This window comes from Diadema antillarum, unplaced genomic scaffold (genome assembly GCF_040938485.1).
Source record: "Diadema antillarum isolate AM-2024a unplaced genomic scaffold, OU_Dant_1.0 scf00000006, whole genome shotgun sequence".
Taxonomy (NCBI): domain Eukaryota; kingdom Metazoa; phylum Echinodermata; class Echinoidea; order Diadematoida; family Diadematidae; genus Diadema; species Diadema antillarum.
Genome location: NW_027270895.1, coordinates 3,772,556 through 3,787,299, shown reverse-complemented (window position 1 = coordinate 3,787,299; position 14,744 = coordinate 3,772,556). Strand labels below are relative to the sequence as shown.

General features: G+C 41.6%; 1 protein-coding gene across 1 annotated transcript in view; it reads left to right on the top strand.

Annotated features, from left to right (window-relative positions):
• LOC139715873 (uncharacterized) overlaps nucleotides 1-14,744 on the top strand; it is a 225,044-nt gene that overhangs the window by 96,168 nt on the left and 114,132 nt on the right. Inside the window, 15 exon segments of the mRNA XM_071627416.1 lie at nucleotides 234-467; nucleotides 1,279-1,425; nucleotides 2,105-2,530; nucleotides 2,718-3,038; nucleotides 3,510-3,624; nucleotides 4,346-4,563; nucleotides 5,203-5,346; nucleotides 6,200-6,373; nucleotides 6,948-7,114; nucleotides 7,829-7,988; nucleotides 8,756-8,966; nucleotides 9,371-9,603; nucleotides 12,493-12,726; nucleotides 13,297-13,443; nucleotides 13,817-14,242. Coding sequence (XP_071483517.1) covers nucleotides 234-467; nucleotides 1,279-1,425; nucleotides 2,105-2,530; nucleotides 2,718-3,038; nucleotides 3,510-3,624; nucleotides 4,346-4,563; nucleotides 5,203-5,346; nucleotides 6,200-6,373; nucleotides 6,948-7,114; nucleotides 7,829-7,988; nucleotides 8,756-8,966; nucleotides 9,371-9,603; nucleotides 12,493-12,726; nucleotides 13,297-13,443; nucleotides 13,817-14,242 — 3,357 coding nt within the window.

The following is a 14,744-nucleotide window of genomic DNA, read 5'->3' as shown; positions in this document are numbered from 1 at the left end:
TTTGTGCTCTCTTTAAAAAAAACAAGTTCTATGTAAAAAACTATTGCCATTTGCAAATGTTTGTACATCACATGCATGTACAGGTACATATGTATGTCTAAAGCTACCCTTCGAATTCATTGCATGATTATTCGCTTTCAAGATGAAGGCCTAGTTTTGTACACCGATTGACTCTGAACTGACTTTTGACATTTGACCCTTTACCCCTCCCCTACCACTCCCCTCCCCTTTAGCCGGTCCATGCTGAGGTGACCGACCACCGCCCCATCATTCTAGAGGTGGTACACAGCGCCGAGCAGTTCCTGAGGGACCACCGAGACCGACTGCACCCCAACCTGCAGAACAAGCTGAAGGGGCTCACCTCCAACCTGCGCTCCTCTTACGAGCAGGTCTCCGTCAAGTCCAACGACTGGCTCAAGGAGGCCACCCAGGTCCTGGACCTGCTCAAGAGCGAGGAACAGGAACAGGTACTGTGCAGGAACTCGGTTCCAGGACCACTTCTTCTTTTTTTTTTTTCTAAAAATCATTTTTAGGAATGATTGATCTTGATGTTAACCCATTGAGAATGAGTCCCGAGTATACTCGGGCAAGTGTCTATGGGAAATGCGTGTTGTAGCAAAATCAGCCCGTCCTCAATGGGTTAAGTAATCTATTGGCAGGCTTCTAGATTCTTCTTCCATTGATGGTAATTAAGGAGGGAAATGTACTGTTCAGTGAGTGTGACCATTACTGACAGGTTGAAGAAGAAACCCTTCCCTTGAAACGAGACTAATGTTGTTTGTCCTCACTCAGTCTCCATTTTAGTGGAGAGCCCATTACACAACGATTACATAGAGCAAATAGTGCAACTGCTACAAGTGTACATGACATTACTGTAGAGTCCTTATCCATTAATTTGTGAAGAGCAAAATTTGTTGGATCAAAGTTGATTATGTATCAGAATTTAACGCACCATTATGCACACACACGCAAATACAGTTTGTGGTGGTATAATGTACGAAATATTGACTAATGTTGGGTATCATTTATTTTAATTTTGCCATGTTGACTTCCACAAGGATTCTCCCCCAGTCTTCTGTTGGTATCCTTGTGCAGTTGTGTAAACTTGGACCCAAGCATACACTATGAACAAATAAAAACAGATAATGAAAACAAAGAACAACAAAAAACACACAAAAGAATTACCGTATGTACAGCGTACAATGTAAGTGCAATATTGAATTTCGATATCCGGGCGTGTTTTTCCCTCAAGTCCTTTTTGTTGCCAAACCATGCCAGGTTGCCGTGGACGAACTCTTGAGCGCCACTATCGGGGCTCTGGATGACGAGCTGAGATGGATCCCGATCGCCGAACAGAAGCTGGGTTCCCAGCAGCCCTTCATGGAGGAGTCTAGGCCCCTCTCGCAGCAGGAACTGGACCACAAGGTACTTGTATTGGTCCTACGTGTAGACGACCTTTGATTTAAATTTCTCTCTCTCTATCTCTATCTGTCTCTCAAGAATTCAATCTCTTCTCAGTGGTTACACCTAAAAGCTCTTTCTTCCTTGATTTTTGAAGTACTTTCTTTCAGTCATTTTAACAGTATGCCTTTCATACTGCTTTATTTCATGATTTTCCTTCGTGCTTTTCATTAATAGGGTAAAAGAAGATTAGAGGTATCATACACATCATGCCTCAGATCCTTTTGGTCCACTGTGAAATGGTGTAGAGGAACATTGCAAGCACAACAAATAGATATCTCAAGAGGCATCTGTTTTCAAAATGAATGAGAGAATTGTTGAAAATAGTGTTTTTATGCATTGTTTTGTCATGTTGTCCATTGCAAACCGATTTTGATGAAAACTGTTGTGATTGTCTTAACCCATTAAAGATTAGTCCTGAGTATACTTGGGCAGATGTCTATGGGAAAGTCGTCTTTTAGCAAAATCAGCTTATCCTCGACAGTTAAAAGAGAACGTGTAGAATGTTTGCACTAGTGCATCAAAGTGTTAGAACCATCCACTTTCCCATCCCTTCAATCCAACTTGCATCCCTTGCTTACTTCACCTCCTTCACCTATTTCCTCTAACCCTACCTCTCCTCCTACCTCTATCTCTACCCCAGGCCATCCACGACGAGATCCAGAACCACAAGACGCCGATGCTGCAGGCGCTGCAGGAGACCCAGTCCCTGATCCGCCAGCACGGCCAGTCCCTGCGGCCCGAGGACCAGACCAAGCTGAGCGAGAAGCAGACGGACCTGCGCAACCGCTATGATGCGCTCGCCACCGAGTCGCTGGCCCGTGCCAACAAGCTGCGCTTCGCCAATGAGGACCTGCCTCACCTGGAGACAGAGTTTGGCGAGCTGGAGACCTGGCTGGACGGGGCAGAACGCACCCTGGAGGCCACCCTGCGGGGCAGCCAGACGGAACCGGAGGCCATCCGCAAGCAGTACAACACCATGAGGGGCTTCACCGAGGACGCCATCGCGCACGCTGCTGACATCAAGTTTGTCGTCAAGGGCGGACAGAAGTTCTTGGAGTCAGCCAAGGTAAGATGTTCTATTTAGCCTTTGTGAGTTACTGTGAATTCTTGAAATATGTCTTTTGTTATTACTCTCTCTAAATAAACAGTTTACACAATTCCAAATAAAAGAAAAAGACATTTGTAAAGTTTACAATTTATATTTCGGCATGGTCTTTGATATCTTATCATATTATATTAATCTTTCTAATCAGGTGTACAGCCAAGACCTTGCAGTCTTCCGCGATGCCGCCCTCCCACGCCAGTTCAACCGCTCCTTCGTCGAGAACCCCGAGAGCAACATCATCCGCGACAAGCTGGCCAAGATCTCTAGCCGCTACGACCGGCTGAAGGTCAAGGCCACTGACACGACGAACACGCTGCGCGATGTGGTGGAGAAGCAGCAGCGCTTCCAGGATGTGGCCGACACACTGAGCATCTGGCTCCAGGATGCCGAGGGGTCGTTCAAGGTGCTCCAGAAGGAGCCCATCGGAGCTGACCCTGCCACAGTCCAGAAGCAGATCGACAGGCTAAAGGTGTGTCCCTCCACCCCACCTTCCTCTTCCTCCTCTTCCACTTCCTCCAATCTTTGTACTTTTTCTCTATGGATTCCTTTGTACCTTCTGATTGTGCATAACTGTTTAAGACAGCGAAATGTCCTGCCATTGCAGCCTAAGATTATTCACACCAAAGATCAAGTTCTTGAACATGTAAATTGTATAACTCTCCCCAGTGAAAGCTACTGTCTAATTATCAGAAAAAAATTCCGACCTACATGTAAAACTCCCCCCCCCCCTCGACATTTTTTGGGTCCCCGTAATTAGATGCAATATGATGGTATGGTCTACAATACACTATAGATATTCAGCGTTGTGTCTTATAATACATGTAGAACTGGTAACTGTTCTTCCTTTAGCTGCATGTGCTAATACATGATGAAGGGCTTACAATGAACTCTTGAATCACATCATTTTACCATCACGCTTTGCTTTTTTTTTCCCCGCCAGGTCCTGCGAGACGAGACCGCCTTCCACCTGAAGGACATCGAGCGTACCAAGGAGGCGGGCCGAAATCTGGCCGACAGCAAACCAGAGTTGCAGCCGGAGATCAACAAGACAATCGGTAAAGAATTTCTGTCAAGCCTCAGGACTACTATCTTACAATTGTAGCTCCAACATGTTCTTCAAAGTGTGTGTGCTTGGACATTGCAACGTTATCATAACAAGAAGATTTTTTTTTTTCCCTACCATTAAACATGTGTACTATACAAGAATGAGATTTGATATCCCAGGTCTTGATGACACAAAGGTCATGATTTACAATGTTGGAATGTACAGTGTAGCAAGAGCATCATTAATGTGCTGATTCTCTTCAAATGGGCTTTAAATTTTGTGTCAACCCGTTGGTTGTCAGATACACTGTATTGTTCATCCTCGTAGTGTTGATAACTTGCACACCTAGTTACAATGAGTAATGGATTAAGAAGAGTGTATCTGTACTATTGATCAATTTGTAATTACAAATTATTTGTATGGAAAAGACTCTTATTCAAGGGAAAGTAAGAGGCAATGAGGGAGACCAATAACTACTTTAAATGAAAACATTAAAAAAACCTGTACACAGGACTTCATTGCTCAGCTGCATCCCTTTGGGCAAGAGATAGGGGAGGTTGGCCTGAGCTCATCCATATCACAGTGGCACATATTTGTGCCAACTTGAATGAATGACAAAATTCTTTGTATCAACTTGAATGAATGACAAAATTCTTTGTATCAGCTTGTTTAATCTGCTTTATTTGCTGCCAGCAAGACACTGAACTCCTGTTTCTCTTTATCTGTTCCAGATGGCTTGACCCGTCGCTACAACAGCCTGGACGCCCAGATCAACCAGCGCAACCAGCAGCTGCAGGAGGCGCTGACCGCCTCACAGGGGGTCCAGGACAGCCTGGACACGCTGCTGCGCTGGCTCGACGAGAGCGAGCGCGGCGTCCACCGCATGGAGAAGGGCACCATCCTGGTGGTCAAGCGCGATCCCCTTGTCGAGAACCTCCAAGAACAGAAGGTGGGTCATATGATCATAAACATCATCTTCTGCGTACGCTACATATTCTGCGCGCACAGTATTTTGCGAATTGCAATATGAAAGTCAATTTCGCGAGTGGCTGAATTTGTGATTTAAATCAATGTTGATGAATGAAAAAGAAATATTTTGCCTCTTCGAAAGGAGAATGTTAGCAAAATTCCACCTTGATACAATAAACTTTTGTCAGAGGAGTTTTGTAAGGAAGGTGGTTTGACAAGCAGTTCTGAGTTGTTCAGATCAAATTTGGAAGTAACTATGAACTGTATTAAAGTCCTTGAAGAAGCTACAGTACATGCGGTATGTTGTACAATTGTACGTGTACATGTGCTTCGTGCTGCTATGAAGAAACAGTTTTGATTGCTGAAGACTTGGGGTTAACCTAGGATTGGCTGGTACATGTAACATATCCAGGGAATGGTCTCTCTTGCTTTTCATCATCTTTTCCAGAAATTTCAGTGAATTATTTGTGATTAGCAGTGATTATTGTGTGTAAGAAGTGTGTCATCATAATCATATGGGGGGGGGGGGGTGGTGAAGGAATTCAGGTATTTTAAAGAAAGAGGGCAGAAAAAAGTAAGCGAAATTTATGTTGAGATTCATTCTTATCTCCCCAATCAGGTCCTGGAGGATGACATTGTGGCCCACAAGCCGGCCGTGGAGAATGTGAACCGCTCGGCCACTGCCCTCATCCAGAACAGCGAGCCGAAGGTCGCGAAGATCCTCCAGACCAAACTAAACAACGTCAACACCCGCTATGAGAAGGTGAGAAATGTGACTTTCGGAAAAGCGAAACCTTGAAACGCATGACACCGAAATTGAATGCACGCTTAAAGTCAACTCTACACTCTTGAGCATGACATATACATAATACTGCATGTCAGTTTACATGTAATACAGTCTGTCAGTTAAAGTTTTGTGCATCACATTTTTGCCCCCATGATTATAAGACATTGCGTGGAAAGGATGCTATTGACAGTTTGAGAAGGTTTGTAGTCCGGAAGTTCACTGTCAGTTTGGTTTGTTTTCATATTTTAAAAGATAAAAAATACATTGTACTTTTTGGTAATTCAAAATGCCTAACATACACAAAAATCTCATTTTGTTTTCTGAAATCCCACAAAAGAAATTTACAATAAAAGTCATCTTTTAATAGCCTTATGCTTTAACTATTATGTATATTGTGCCATGGTAGATGTAAAAGAGCAGAAGGAGAAATGTGTAAAAAGCTAAAGCTTGAAGGAATCCCATGTTTCCAAGAAAATACAGTGTGTACGTTTTTTCATTAACATGGAGATCGGCAGTGATTAAGGCCTGACTGAAACAAATACCTCAGTCTGTAGTCATACAAAATATAGTGATGCTAGAGTGATTGTTTACATGTTGCATGGCTACGTTTACTCATGGTAGCTTCTTCCGTGTTAAGAATGTCCGTAGAGCCCTGTCACTGTTGCTAGAGTGATTGTTTACATGTTGCATGGCTACGTTTACTCATGGTAGCTTCTTCCGTGTTAAGAATGTCCGTAGAGCCCTGTCACTGTTATCATACCCCTATGAGGATACAACTGTAAATGCCTGTCTGTCATCTCCTTGAACTTTTCTCAATATTGTATTGCAGGTTGCCACAACAACCGGCAACCACGGCAAGACGCTGGGCGACATGCTGCAGAAGCTGAACGAGTTCGAGAAGGAGGTCGACCAGCTGGAAGACTTCCTCTTGCCTGCCATCGACCGCCTCGAGCACCGCGACTTTGGCCGCCAGGAGATTCCCGAGTCTGAGAAGCAACTCAAGGTACAATAATTATTACTGAAAACAAACAAACAAACAAACAAACAGATGAACATTACTTCTCAAAACAGAATCAGTTTGTGCATTCCTTCATAGATGCAATTCGAAATATGCTGTACATGTACAGGTGTATGTAGGATAAGCTTGTACATGTGTACCTAGCATGCAAAGAGTGCCCTTTTTCCATGCGCTTTTGCCATATACATTTGTACACTGTAGTGTAGAATTTCTCTAAATTTTAGGAATGTAGATTTCGGCATCTACAATTATGCATTGAGTTTTATGTTTGGTTTTTTTTATGTTTGTGCGGTACACAAGGAAGGCACTTTCAAGAAATTTTTACTCAATGTATGATTTTATCTTTGTGCAGCCACAAGAAAAGCATATGTGAATGTTTGAAGTGGACTGAGTAATCAATAGTAAACTACAATAGGATGATACTTTGTGTTTGATCTACAAAAAAAGAAAAAACTCATAATGTACATTTATCATCATGAGAGTTTGAGTGTATGTGATCAGCATTCATGTACAATTGTGCTTCAACAACCCTACCCCTCCCCCCCCCCCCACACTCCAGGACTACAAGACTCAGATGAACAACCAGCGTGCCTCCCACAAGAGGATCCACCAGCTGGGCGAGGCCCTGGTGCGGGACCCCAAGGCAGGCAACACCTCCTACGTCACCGACGTCATCACCAACAATGACAACAACTGGCGTACTATGGAGGAGGTCATGGCAAAGAGGTTTGTTGGAAAAAAGCCTTTTCATGATTAGTTTGTTTATCAAAGGCATTTAAATCATTCTTTGTTTTGTACTTCTTTAGATACTCATCATGTTTTGATATTGTCCCAAAATATGCAGTGCATAATCTGCACGTTTTTAATACTTCAATACAGTTCTTGAAAAGTAGATCTCAGCTCCTTTTCCCCCTTTAAAAGCATTTGAACACAAATATACACTTACGTATCTCTTACTACCACTGCCAACTATTAAAAAAAAATAATCTGTTACAACAAGTTTTCATTACTTCAATACAGTTCTTGAAAAGTAGATCAGATCGTTTTTCCCCCTTTAACCCATTGAAGATGAGTCCCGAGAATACTTGGGCAGGTGTCTACGGGAAATGTGTATTACAGCAAAATCAGTCTGTCCTCAACGGGATAAAGTGATTCAACACAAATCCCCCTCACTGCCACTGCCAACCACACTGAGTAATATAACATTAATGGCACTTTAGTCCATGTCCAGCAGGAATGTAATGGATCTTGCATAATGTCTCAGAAGATGTTAGAATCTGGTAGGGAAAGGGTTAACGTTGTGGTGCCCAGATGGGCCAACATGTTTGAGGTTCTAGTAGTGGCTCGATCAAGTTTCTTGATGCCAATGATTTTCCCTCGGTCAGCTCTTGTCTCGTTCTCCCTATAAATGTTGCAATAATTTCTGGGTGGTCACTGCAGGTCCAAGCAGCTTGACCAGGAGCAGAAGGCAGCCAAGAAGTACGGTCAGAGTCAGAAGGACGTTAACCACTGGCTGGATGGCATGGAGCGCAAAGTGTCCCAGCTGCAGCCAGTCTCCACAGACCCCGTCACTCTCCAGTCACAGGTGGAACAGATCAAGGTGAGAGATAGATAGATGGATAGATAGATGGATGGAAGAGTGGATGAACAGATACAATGTAGATTGATACATGTACATGTAGATGGATAAAAGGATGGATACACAATTATTATGGATGGATGGATGGATAGATTTGTAGATAGATGGATAGTGAAATAATGGATAGATGGATTGAAGAGTGGATGGACAGCTACATTTGTACATTGTAATCTGTATATTAATGGATGGATGGATAGATAGACTCATGGATGGGTAGATGGATGGATAGACAGATAGATGGATTGACAAATATATGGGTGGACGGATAGATTGACAGATGGATACAATGTAGGTTGGTGGATACTTGACAATAAATAGACACTATGAGATGGAAATATCATTTCATCAATACTGAATCACTTGGAAATAATAAAAAAAAAAGATTGCTAGCTTTGAATTAGAGAGAAGCATATGGAGATACATGTAGGTAGATTTAAGTTAGAAAATATACAGACACAGGAGTAGCTAGAATGACAGATTAATAGATGGATATGTTGGTAAATATCCTGACAGATGAATAGACTGATAGGTACTTAGACACAGCGATAGATAAAAGATGTGCTTGAACAGATATAGACCGAGACAAAAACTTGGGAAGAGAAAAAAGTTGAGAAAGAGCCACAAACTGAATTGCTACTAGGGTTTGACAAATACTACACATCTATTCAATACCTACATGTAAATTGTGTGTATATGTGTGTTTTGTTTTTGTTTTTTTACCATTTCAGCCTTTGAAGACGGAGGTCATGGCTTACAAGCCCAAGATCATCGACGTCAACAAGTTCGGCACCACCTTTGACCGCCTCGTGCGGGAGGGAGACTCAGCGGTCAGCCTCCGGCCCCGCTACCGCTCTCTCCAGCTGGGTTCGGTCAAAGCCAGCGAGTTGCCACAGCAACGCCGCCCGGTGGACACCACAGATTCTGGAGACTATCAAGAGGGTAAGAAACATCTTTAAATCTTGATAGTGATGTTTTCAGCTCCCATGGCAACTACTAAATGTGTAAGCCAATTTGCTGTTACATTGCCAGTTGCCGCTACAATTGTGTGATTCTAAAAAAGTGACTGTATTGCACTGAAGTTTGCATCAGCAAGTAATGGGATTGATTTGCCATTATCTGCGGGTAGATGGGAGACTGCTTAAAGTTAATTTGAAACTTGTACATACGCGTACAATATACCTGCCGAAGTCCTTGGTAAAGAAAGGGTTAATAGTGTAGAAGTACAATGTACCAGTAAGCATGATTACGAGTGGAGAGAATATTGTTTGAAGGAAAAGGAAAAGTTCAAACAAACTACAACTGTATTTGCAACATGATTACCCTCTGTGTTTGACGCGTTGCAGAGGAGAGCAAGACGACGCGCGAGCTGGCCGAGATCAACCGCCGCTACGACGCCCTGCGCAACACCCTGACGGACCGGGACGAGGAGCTCGACCTCAACTCCAAGCTGGCGGAGAAGACCAGTAACGTGGGCGGCCTCATGGAGTGGGTGACGGTCACTGACGCCAAGGTGGTCAACGCCGCCCCTCGCAGCGCCAACATGGGACAGCTCTCCACCGAGCTGGACGACTACAAGGTGAGTGTTTGCATGGTGGCTGCAAATAGTCAATATTTTCACCGCGTAATTGCGATGGGATTGCTCGTTATGTTTTGTTGGATACATTGCATTTGCCAACTTCAGCGGTTTGTTGAGTCAGACATGAATTTTGTGACTTTCTGCTTTGCTTTGTCATATAATGTGTGTTGTCTTGAATCATGTTTCTTGTGTTAATTGAAGCTTAACCTTAGTTTTTTTGTGAGTGACTTGACATGTAATTTGTTGGCGTTTAGAAAGTGTCTGAATCATCAATAAGCGTAGATGCTTGTGTAACCTTGAAGGCCCATAGTGCAGATGTAGTATCGAATTTTAATGCTCAGCATGGAAGTTGCCATCATGGAAAACTGTCCTACAATATGTACACTGTACTTCTAAATGCTGCATGTGCCATAGATATTGGAATGGCACTCCCCCCCCCCCCCCCCCACTAAATTTTCCAAGGAGATTGACCATGGCGTAAATGTTGTCAATCAAAAGTGTTACGGTGTACCTCCTGTAGCAGAAAGTTAACAATTATCATTTCAAAGGTAGAAAAGTGATGATTTCACGTTTTGACACGTTTGGTGCCAAATGCACCTGTTGTCTCTTTTGACCACAAATGTAGTTTTCGTACCAGCATTCAGCTTCGTACTATATGTCAGTGTACGAAGAAACCAAGGTGAGACAGCGAGAAGATTATTTTTATTTTTTATCACATGATTATCTTTATTATTATGAGCATCACTGATAACACTTCAATTATTTGTACACTAACTGCAATACTACAGAGTAACATGAATACCAGTACAACTCATGTACAATGTATACAGGTGTTCAGATATGTGACACTGCACCTCGAAACAAACAAAAAGTCGCCAGACATGAATTTTTAGTTAAGACCATATTCTCAAAGAACAGACTTTAAGCTTTAAAATGATGTATTACTCAAATCAAATGGACTCTCCTAACCTATCTAAATATTGGAAAGAAAGCACAAACTCAGGAAAAGTGTGAACTGAGAAAAGAGGCTCTGAAGTACAATGTCTATTCAAGCGCTTAATCTTTACCAAACCGTGCTGGCTGTGCGATGAATGGGACAAAAAAACAGGAAGTAAACCACCAGAGTGACAACAATGAAGGGATTATCAGATTAAACTGAAATTTAGTATGCCTCATTAACACATTCTGTCCATAATTAATGCCAACTTTCAAAGCAGTATCACTATCCTTTCAAAAGTTATTAGAGTTGAAAGTGAAGACTGTGGACAGGGTTTATCAGAAATGAAAAAGGGATTCTAAAGAAACACCTAATCACACTATTCTACCAAAAATGCTTTAGATAAACTGCTAAAAAAACACACTTTCCTGCCCGTTTTATGATACCAAATTTTAGCATAATATAAAAGAAGACCCGTTCTTTCAGAAAATATGAAAAAATCAAGTTCGGCTAGGTTGACCCATTTCACTTATTTTCAGTCCTCACGCAAAATCAGTGTGTGCGACTTTATGTTCGTTTTGAGGTGCACGGTCACATATGTTGTGTGCTCCCTGCAAGAAGGTCACTATTGCTACCAGTAAGCCATTGCCACAGTGACCTTATGGCTGGAAGCCTCCTTTGTTTATTAACTCGAAAAAAGAAAATAAAATGTGTTTGTTAGGTATTCTGACAGCATCAGTACCCACAGTTGATCTCATTTAATTGGAATTTTACAATAAATTCCTTTTCTAACATGATTAACTCGCAGAATTCTGCGAGTTAATGCATAACAAGAAGTAAAGGAAATAAGTTTGCAAAATTGATTGGGGTGAGTGTAAAATGTGCTAGGAGATGTTTCAAAGAACTCAAAATTAAAGAAAGAAAAAAAAATGATAAGGCATCTCAATCCTTGCTATCTTTATGTCTGGAAGGAAAAAAAAATCCCCAAATGTAATAAACATGTCTTTAAAGATATTCGTTTGTGTTTTCTTTTTTTTTACTGTGACAAAATGCACCCAGATGTAAGCTAAAAAAAAAAAGAATGACTAATAAAAGGTGGCCTGTACAATGTACAGCATAAACACAGTTTAACCTAATATCTAAACTGCAGCTGTATCTGTCAAGTAATATGTGACTAAAGAATATGTTATTAATAATCAAATTCAATGAAATCTAATATATACTCTGTAAATGATTAACTTAGAGTTAACATGCATCATACAGTGTAATACAGAAAAATGATTCTAATAAATTAACTTGATCACTGATAAGAAAATGTACAGAATGCACGCTAACATAAATAATACTAATTAAATTTGTTTTAATTAAGGTACTTTTCATTTACATGTATTTGAAATATGTTTTGAGATTAAGGAAAAATCATTTTAAAGTCCTGTAACGGGTTTCAGAATAGTTAATTATGTAATATTTGTAAAAAGAACACAAAATACATACGTAATTTTCATTTTCTAAAATGGAAGAGATTATTGCCAGTTATTGAATATTATTTTATCTCTCTATTCATTGGCCATTACTGCATGCGAAAGTAAATGATTATCCGTTCTGTCTCCTTATGAATGATACAGACGTTTCCTACATTACAGTTGATGTCTGTCTGTCAACTTTGAAGCAAATATTTACTTACCAACTACATATTTTGTATAGGGCTGAGATACCAGATTAATTCTTCTCTGTTGTACAGAACAATATTACAGGTTCATCATGGTACAACTCTTAGTTTATCCCTGTGTCTTTTTTACGGTTAAAATTGTATGATCTAAATGCAAGAAAATTTGCTAAGGAGTTCAGACTGCGAGGCAGAATTTCGCTCATTTATTTACAAATGGATAGACAATCTACAGACACAAAACTGAGTGTCTTTTACTTAATGTGTGTGGTCATTTTTTCTTTAGCATCTCCATGGTGACATTGACAACAACAAGGCTGCCATCTTGGACGCCATCCATTCCACCGACCAGTTCCTGAGGGACAAGCGGGCCAAGCTGTCGCCGGAGAAGGTCAGCGAACTCCAGGACCGCCTGGCCGACCTGCGCAAGCAGTACGACCTGCTGACCCGCAAGTCGGAGGACGTCTACCGAACCACGGAGAGCACGCTGAACCGCATGCGTGTCGAAGAGGAGGAGAGGGTACGTATTCTCGCATCCCACGTCACGTGTACCATTTATGAAGTCGGTCCTACTGTGTTCAAACCCCTTTCGTCTGTTAAAGGGGAAGTCCACCCTGAAAATAGATTTGTGTAAATACACATGTAGAAGTGAGAAATTTAGAGGAACAGGACAGTAAAAGATTGAGCAAATTCTGATCAAATGGAATTATTTCAAAGAAATACAGAAGACCACCATCTTATCCCACTGAAGACTGGTCCTGAGTATACTTGGGGAGGTGTCTATGGGAAATGCGCGTTGTACCAAAATCAGCTCGTCCTCAACAGGTTAGGTGAAAGCTTGATTTTTAACGGAGGCCTTTGAAGAGAATGCATGTGGGCAAGTTTTCATTGCAGGTCAATTTATTGTGAGATTTATTAGAAAGATAAAAACAAAAATTTAATCAACTATTTAAATAGGCACTAGAAGCATCAGTGCAAATAGTGAGTTAGAGTGCATGCATGGATGTTTGTTGAGCAAGTATTGTTCAATGAATATATGGCTGCAGCTTGTCTAGAATATATCATTGTATCGTATACTATTTCCCCAAAGGTCAAGCTGCGCGAACAGTATGCCGACACCAAAGAGCAACTGAGGACCCTGACCGACTGGCTGACCAATGCCGAGCACCAGCTGGGCTCTGAGCAGCCGATCCAGGAGCAGATCAGGCCACTGACCGACCAGAACAACAAGCACAAGGTGAGTTGGACTGAGAGTTTCTGTTTGACTGACATTCTTGTCTATAGTCATTTTGCTTTTTTTTTTCAGCATACTGTATGAGAATACTGAAACTCTGTGAATGTGACCAAGAATTTTCATTTACGCATGTTCTTGTACATGCACCGTAAATAAAGTCCAATAAATGTTGATACTGTATCTACATGTACATTGTATGTAAGGGAAAAACCGTTTTTATTGAATAGCAATATTTTAATGTAAGACAAAGTGTTGAAGTTATGTCTTTTTTGCTTCTCAATTGATGATGTGAATGATGATGGTGATTTTGTGTTTACATAAGTCATCTCAACAAAGCAAGAAGGAAGTAACTCCATGATCTGTTTTTCTTCCAAAGGTCCTACATGAGGACATTGTAGCCCACCAGGGCCCAGTCCTTGAGACAGTGCAGGAGGGCAACCAGCTCCTGAAGCAGAAGGGCGACCGCCTGTCAGACGACGAGCGTACCACCCTCAAGACCTCCATGGACGACCTCAAGTCGCGCTACGAGAACGCCAACGTGCAGTCGACGACGCGCTCCGACAAGCTGCGCCTCGCGCTGGATGACCTGCACAGGCTGGAGCCAGAGATGGCCGACATGGAGGAGTGGCTCCGCGATGCCGAGCAGCGGCTGGAGAAGTCCAGCCGACGCATCGAGACCGATACTGGAGCCCTCGAGAAGCAGTACGAGGAGCAGAAGGCGCTGGCGGACGACGTCGTGACGCACCGCGCCGACGTGAAATTCATCAACATGACCGGACAGGCTTTCATTGATAATGCCAAGGTATTGATTATGTGAATAGAAGGGAAACACTACTACAGTGTTCTTGTACAGTCATAGTATTCAGTTCATGACATCACATCATATATTATTAACAAAAACATACTTACAACATGGATGTATTTAGCAATATGAAAGCATGTATGTCTACATTTTGTGTAATTTAGTGTGATATGTGGTAAGTTATCCAATTATTGGATGTATTTGCTGCCACTCTTTAAAAAAAACAAACTAGTATGTTAAAGGACAAGTTCACCTTCATAAACATAAGGATTGAGAGAATGTAGCAATATTAGAAGAACACATCATCGAAAGTTTGAGGAAAATCGGACAATCCGTTCAAAAGTTATGAATTTTTGAAGTTTTTCTGCAGTAACCGCTGGATGAGAAGACTACTGCAGTGTATGAATACAACTTAGATGTCACATGCGTACAACAATATAGGGAAAATATAAAGAGAATTTCACAAAATGTAATCTTTTGAAAAAAAAGTACACATTCCCTT